The sequence below is a fragment of the Anser cygnoides genome, chromosome 5 (assembly GCF_040182565.1).
Source record: "Anser cygnoides isolate HZ-2024a breed goose chromosome 5, Taihu_goose_T2T_genome, whole genome shotgun sequence".
Taxonomy (NCBI): domain Eukaryota; kingdom Metazoa; phylum Chordata; class Aves; order Anseriformes; family Anatidae; genus Anser; species Anser cygnoides.
In genome coordinates this window covers 32,301,114-32,307,865 of record NC_089877.1, presented here as the reverse complement: position 1 = coordinate 32,307,865, position 6,752 = coordinate 32,301,114, and the positions used below count along the sequence as shown (strand labels likewise).

The following is a 6,752-nucleotide window of genomic DNA, read 5'->3' as shown; positions in this document are numbered from 1 at the left end:
CTGCATGGGAAGGAAAATAAACAATGCATCACTAAACATGTATGGAAGATGTCAGATTCCTACAAAGCAGGTAGCTTTTTGGCACCAATGATAAATAAAAAAGGGTAACATTAAATCGCTGTTTCTCATATTTCAGCTTGAAGAAGTACTAAGGACATAAAGGATATGTCCTTCCAGATATCAAGGAAGTTTAAACACCCAAAGTCACTGTCTGGAATGTATATAAAAAATAAACTCCCCCCCCTTTTTTTTTTAAAAAAAAAAAAAAAAAAAAAAACACACTTCCTCAAAGAGAAGCTTTATAATGAAGAGATGAGTTTCTACTGCTGTGCGGCACCAGCCTGAAACGAAGTTGCTAAGTTACATTCCCACCTCAGTTATAAATGAAGTAGTAAGTGAAGCTGTACAGTACAGTGTTGACATTTTGCTTCCCTCTTATTAGAATAAGGACTATTAGAATAATAATATTGAGCGTTAATAAGAAAAACTGTGAAAAACTTTAACAGAATTAATATTTATTAGAAGAGGAACACATTTCAAAAAAGAAATCAAGAACCTTATCTGTTCATACAACTATACATCATTTCAGAAAATGTTCCTCTCTCCAATTTTCAAATAAACAATCAGTACATCCAGTTCAATATAAAAGCCACAAAACTAAACAATACTTCTTTGTGAGGCTTTTGTATTAGGTATGTTCCAACTGCAAAATTCAGTCCTTTCCTCTGACCTTTCTGCAAAGTGAGGTAAATTCCAAACCACAGCACAGCAGCATCTGACATTATTTATTAACATTTATAAGGTCTTCCTACTTCGAACATCAATGTTCCGATAACATGGAAACACACAAATTAATTCCTTGAAAAAAGGTCTGTCTGAATTGCAAGCCCAAGGTTTAAAATAAAAAATCTATTTCAGATTCCTCCAAAGAGTCTTCTTTCCTCTTATGCAGAAAGACAAAGATTAAACTTGTAGCATTTATTTATTTTGAAATTTCATCAGCTTGTGATGATCAAACTACAGGAAGAAGCAGCACAATCACATGATGTGTCTTCAATTCTTAAATATATAAAAAAAGAACTACTATTTCCTCAAAAAAACATGTTTACCAAGCTAAGTTACTCTGCATTGAACTTTTGGGACACTGAAGGCCATTACTAATTCTTGAGACAGGTAAGAAGGAAATACCAGATATCTTAAAAGTCATGAATAGCAAAAATGGTTAACAGCTACTAACTGTTCAGTCTTATAAATATATGGGCAACCGCCAGTAGCAAGTTGAAAGCAAAAGGACATTTTCTCTCTCAGTGCATGGTTACAATCCATTGAATTCTATGCCAGATGAGGTAAATGGTAAAACCTCATGGAGGTTCAAAAAGCAAGACAGATAAAGACATGGAAGAAATCAGCATTTCTTCATAACTACCAGCATCTTTGACAAGAGATTCTTTATCCACAAATCAGTGGAGTTTGTGAGATTATCTCCAGATGCTCGCACTCTTTGCATAGTTCTCTCTAGTCATCAGCTGCCGTTAGATGAGATACCGGGCTAAATAATTTCCTCCTTTTCCACAGTCACACACAACCCTCTTTTTTCTATTTGACATAACAGTACAACACCGATGTTACTATCTCTTGGGTTTTTCTACGAACATCTGATTTCTTGAATGGATTTTCAATGTCACATGCGTTATTCCCTTTCCAAGACGACAGTTTCCAGCTATCAGTTTTCAGCTTTCAGGCTTGAACCACATGGCTTTGGTACACCGCAGCCTGCCTTTATCCTCACTTATGGAAGCTACTCATGTATTGGACATATTGATGACATTCTTCCGCTTTCTCCTTTGCAGAGCCAAGTTCAGGGTTTTGAAGAGAGTGTCCTTGTTGTTCAGAACATTGTAGCGATTCACTTCCACTAATCTGTGGAAATCATATGGCTCAAGGGTGAAATTTAGTGTACGGTAAGGAGAATCTTTTGTCTCAATGACAAAATCACCAAAGGATTTCTCATCTTCTGACTCGCGTTTAATGCCTGCAGGAAGAAAATACATATATTTCTTAAAACGTCTCAGCAGTGGCAGACTCGTTTTAGTTGCATTCTGCAAGGAGGCTATCACAGGTAACTCTGTTGAACCTCAAATCTTTCCCCAGAGCTCCTCCTCAGGCGTTTCAGCTCCGTCAGGACACAAAGTGCTTGGAAACTGAAGACAAAGCATTATTACCTCTTCTACCTCCACTAGACTCCAAAACACAGGATTAAAACACATTTTCATTATGATAAATTGTTTAACACGTCCATAACAGCCATGTTTCCAATAGGTAATATAAAGCTCAATTCTTCCTGGAAGTGCTATTAACTGGATACTAAAAGATACTAATACCCTGAGTTCAACTAACCTCAAGAGGATAGTATAATTTTTTAAAATATGGCAACTAGTGTTTTTTAGCACCCTAACACTGAAATCTAAACACTAATATTGAAAGCTCAATATTAAAGTCATTTGCTAAAAACACTTTTGCTTCTTGGTACTACAGAAAGAACAGTCTTGAACCCTAGTCAGGCCTACCAATTTCAATCTCCTCATCTTTGTGAGGTAATGCAGTGAGAGCCTGGCAATAGTCGTAGTATTAATACAGAAAGCATTAACAGGGTAATTTATGTTTCCCTTGTCTGGTCAGTCCTGCATATTCTTCTGTCCGTATTCCAAAGTTTTTCTCAGGATGCTGCTCTCTCCCAGTAAGGGAGAAATACGGCATGGAATTTTGTTTGTCTCTACCTAAAAGTATAGCTCTAGGCTTCATTCCAGCACTCTTGCTTGACAAACAGTGATAGACCTTATGGTCTATATTAATCACATTAACTGAAACAGGGATTGTTTTCCTTAATCATTTGACCTTTACGCTGCAAAGACACAGGACACTTAGCACTTTTATATGATCTGATGTACAGACTGGTCCACAACACTTTGCTACTTATTGGCTCATTCATACCCAATAAACCAACTTATTATTTAATCTGATTTATAGTGCTTTCCTGTATTTAGGGTAATTAGAATAACAATATGAGACATCAGGACAGACTGATCAGAAAGAAGCAAAAGCATTACCCATTTTGATTCTTTATGCCCTTTAGGTGGTTTTATTGTTTGCTTTTTGTTCCTGTTTTTTGTTTTGTTTTTTAATTGCAAGCCTCTTCTCTGACTCTCCCTTCCAAAAATCTGGTGGAAGTTGATCCTGCCTTAAATGAATGTAACAGTTTAATAATTTATAGGTAAATACTAAGGAAAGTGAAAGTAGGAACACTGAACCCTTACCCGGAGCTTTGTATTTCCGGAAGGTGTCATTCACTAATGGGAAATGGAGCACAATGGGAGCCTTTGGATTATTGTTATCCACAAACATATAGCATTCTTTTGGCTTCTTTTCATCTTCATCAGTCAATTTGATTTTTGGAAAAGGAATCTCCCGCTCCTCACAGTATTTCTGAGCCAACTCTAAAACCTGTTGTCAAAGAACAAAAGTCATTTTGATAGAATACCAGCCATACCTCTAAGATTGCCTGACTACAATCCTCAAAAGAAGAGATTCTATCAGAAAAAAAAAAAATCCAAACAACTAAAAATTCATCTTCCAGATTGGATGAAGCAATTTCCCTGGCTGGTGATACAGAAGAAAGAAGAATAAAACTAGGAACTGCTACTAAACATCAACAGTTTGCAACTAAAACCCTTTTTATGTTTTATTACTCTATATCTATACCTTGAGTTTTCTGCACTGTAATATAAACAGTAGTATATACAGGACATAACTTGCTTGCATGAAGAAAGTCACCAATAGCCTCTTTTTCATTAGAAGTATATAATTATGTAACAAAGATCTTACAAGCTAAGCAAATATTCTTATTTTAGGTAATATGACATACTTAGGCTTTTGAATCAAATCTTATTAGTTATCACTTCCTATCTCCTCATCTGATCTGCTGCCATCGTAGATATCATTCTGTGCTCTTATCCTCATGTAATAATGCTCAGCGATGTCTCGCACCTCAAACGGAGCTTCCCAGGAAAAATTGAACGACAAAATAACATCCACATCTCTCTCTGGCTGAAGTACCAATGGAAAGGGAGAGTTGATAGAAAAGCCACCATCCACTAAATACAAGCTCTCTTCCATGGGGGTCAACTGGTTAGGAAACGCATCCAGATGAGTGCCTGGAAGACATTCCAAGTAACTATAATGCTTCATTACACACCTCTGGGTACAAGCAACAAACAAAGTTTATGCTGGGGTTATACGAAAAAAGACATTCCAACACACATATTGAACTGAGAATGGCCTATAACATCTGATAAGGAGCTTGCCTTGTATAAGCAAAGACAAATAGTGGATCAACTTTTTCCTATAGCATAAGAAGAGGTAAATTCTCTCACTTCAATGGAATAAAATCTGTCTGGACATGGCCCGTTACAGAACATGAACACACTACCCTATACCCCGGATACATACAGGTTCATTCACCTTTCCAAACCACAAATTTCTTGACTTTAACATAATCTTTATGAAGATACAATCCCTGCATGAAGTTGAAGGTCTCTCCACACGTGACCCGGGACTTGAAGAAATCCTGGAAAATTTGCAACAAGGGGCCCCCAGGTATAACCAAGCGAGTCTTCAGTCGTGTTGGATCTCGGAAATGAGATCTTCGACAGTCATCTACAGAAACCACAAAAGGGTGCAGAACAAATAGACAATGCTCATCCAGCTTCATCATTTCAATCAGACTTTTTTCTACAATGTTTAATCGGTTGTCTGAACACTGATTTTGTCCTCTAATTAAAAAATACTGTAATGAAATTTAAATAAGCTGCCATTTCCATGGTTGGATATTTACCTGCCCTATTTAAAAGGGATTATTCAAATCATTGTCCCTTTTCATCTCAAATGCACACAAAGAAACCCCTGGTAGCAAGTGACAACTTCTTCTAAGACAACAACAGTATTTATAGTTACAGCAGCGAAAGTGTGAAAAATAGGTCTGCAGAGAGGAAAAAAATCTCTTCTGCCTCTATTCCCTATGAGGTTATAAACATGTACCTAAGCAACTCTCAGCTTTTAATACACTTCCTTTTCACTACTAGAGAGGCATCATACAAATGGAGAATACAGACATTCAGCCAGATTATCCAACATTTAAAAAAAAATTAGGCCAATAAGGGAACTGAGAACTTATTCTTTACCTCCTGCATAGCTGTTAGGTTTCTGCCCTTCTCTTCTTGTGATAAGGACCCCTGAACTGCAAGAGGTGTTTAAGATAGCTCCCAGGACTAGCCAAAGTTATAGTCAAGGTCAGATTAAAAAACAAACAAACAAAAAAAAGAAAATTATACTCTATTCACTATGTATGCAATAGTGATATGTATGCAATAGAGTAATATACAGCACAAGAGCAATCTGTCCAAACCCATCCCTTATGCTAGCTTTGAAAACTACACACACTACATTCTTTAAATTTTTAAGTGTTCTTACCTATAACTTTGATAACATCTTTGAAAGGCTCTAGAAAGCTCAATCCTGTTCCAACTACTTTCAAGCAGATATCATCCAAGCTTGCAGCGAAGGCACTGCCCCACATTCCTGCGTAGAAGTAAGGAATAATTTAATACTTGAAAGGCTTTTTCTGGTATAACCAAAAGGCCTATGACTCATCATCATGGAGAAGGTTGCCACTCAACTCCTACTATTCTAATATTTGTTGTTTGAGCTTAAACCTTTGAGTGTATCATGACAAATTCTGATGCAATAATCTAATGAAGAAACTTCTATGAAAGGGAAGCTCTTCTATGACAAAAAGAAAGATGGAAAGAGAATGGGAAGACCTAAAGCAGTAGTTTTTGGCAAGTATGATTGAGAGTGGACTGGGTAGAGATACAGGGAATTAGAAGAGACTTAGTGCCTAGCTTTGCGGACAAACCTGCTGAGACAGAAGCTTAGCAAGGTATCCAGAGCAGACTCCAAGCAATAGTGATTGGGAAAGAAGTTCTATATTTCAGCTACAGAGAAATACTTGTCTGAAGAAGCAGCTGCGCAGCAAGCACAGTTGCAGAGGAGTTGGAACTGGATGATCTTTAAGGTCCCTTCCAACCCAAGCTGTTCTATGATTCTATTATTCTTTAAGAAACCTTTAAGAGTTCTTGCAGGGCCTAAAGATCTTCTGACCCAACTAAAGAATTCCAGCTTTAAATAACTACCATTGTGTTCCAAATCATGGAAAGAAAATAATTCCAGTACATTAGCTTGAGTTCTTTTACTCTGACAAAAATATGATATAAACAATTTACAGTCTTCACATTCCTGACTCTGTTTCTAATAAAACAGCATCTTTGTATGTAGATCATCACTGCCTGCATACACCTTGAAGGATAATGCTTCAAATAGGATGCAGCTCTTAAATGCAAAGGCCGTTAGGACTCTCTATGATCATATGATATAAACAATTAAGATTTAAACATAAGATATAAAATAGACATAAATAACATAGGATATAAGCAGATATAAACAACTAAGGCAAATTGAAGAAACCACCTAAAACTGAGACCTAGAGAACCACGCTCACTAACAGCATCATCTCTAGCACCTAACCCAATCTTGCCTCACCTCCTTGATGCACTAAACTCATGAGGGGTACATCACGGCTGAATTTGTTACTCAGGCACACCAAAGCACTAGTTCCAGGAAGGTAGAGAGACAAATGT

At 36.9% G+C, this 6,752-nt stretch overlaps 1 protein-coding gene across 2 annotated transcripts in view; it reads right to left on the bottom strand.

Annotated features, from left to right (window-relative positions):
- Window positions 1-494: 494 nt before the first annotated feature.
- Window positions 495-6,752, bottom strand: part of PLA2G4F (phospholipase A2 group IVF) — a 28,820-nt gene continuing 22,562 nt past the window's right edge. The window contains exons 16-20 of one of the 2 annotated variants that reach the window (XM_013192185.3): window positions 5,527-5,634; window positions 4,519-4,713; window positions 4,045-4,211; window positions 3,315-3,501; window positions 495-2,032 (exon numbers count right to left, since the gene is read on the bottom strand). In XM_013192185.3, the coding sequence (XP_013047639.1) occupies window positions 1,803-2,032; window positions 3,315-3,501; window positions 4,045-4,211; window positions 4,519-4,713; window positions 5,527-5,634 (887 nt within the window). In that variant the 3' untranslated portion in view covers window positions 495-1,802. Of the gene's footprint in view, window positions 2,033-3,314; window positions 3,502-3,922; window positions 4,212-4,518; window positions 4,714-5,526; window positions 5,635-6,752 lie in introns of those variants that run through there. The other variant, XM_048065183.2, reaches the window with a different exon arrangement.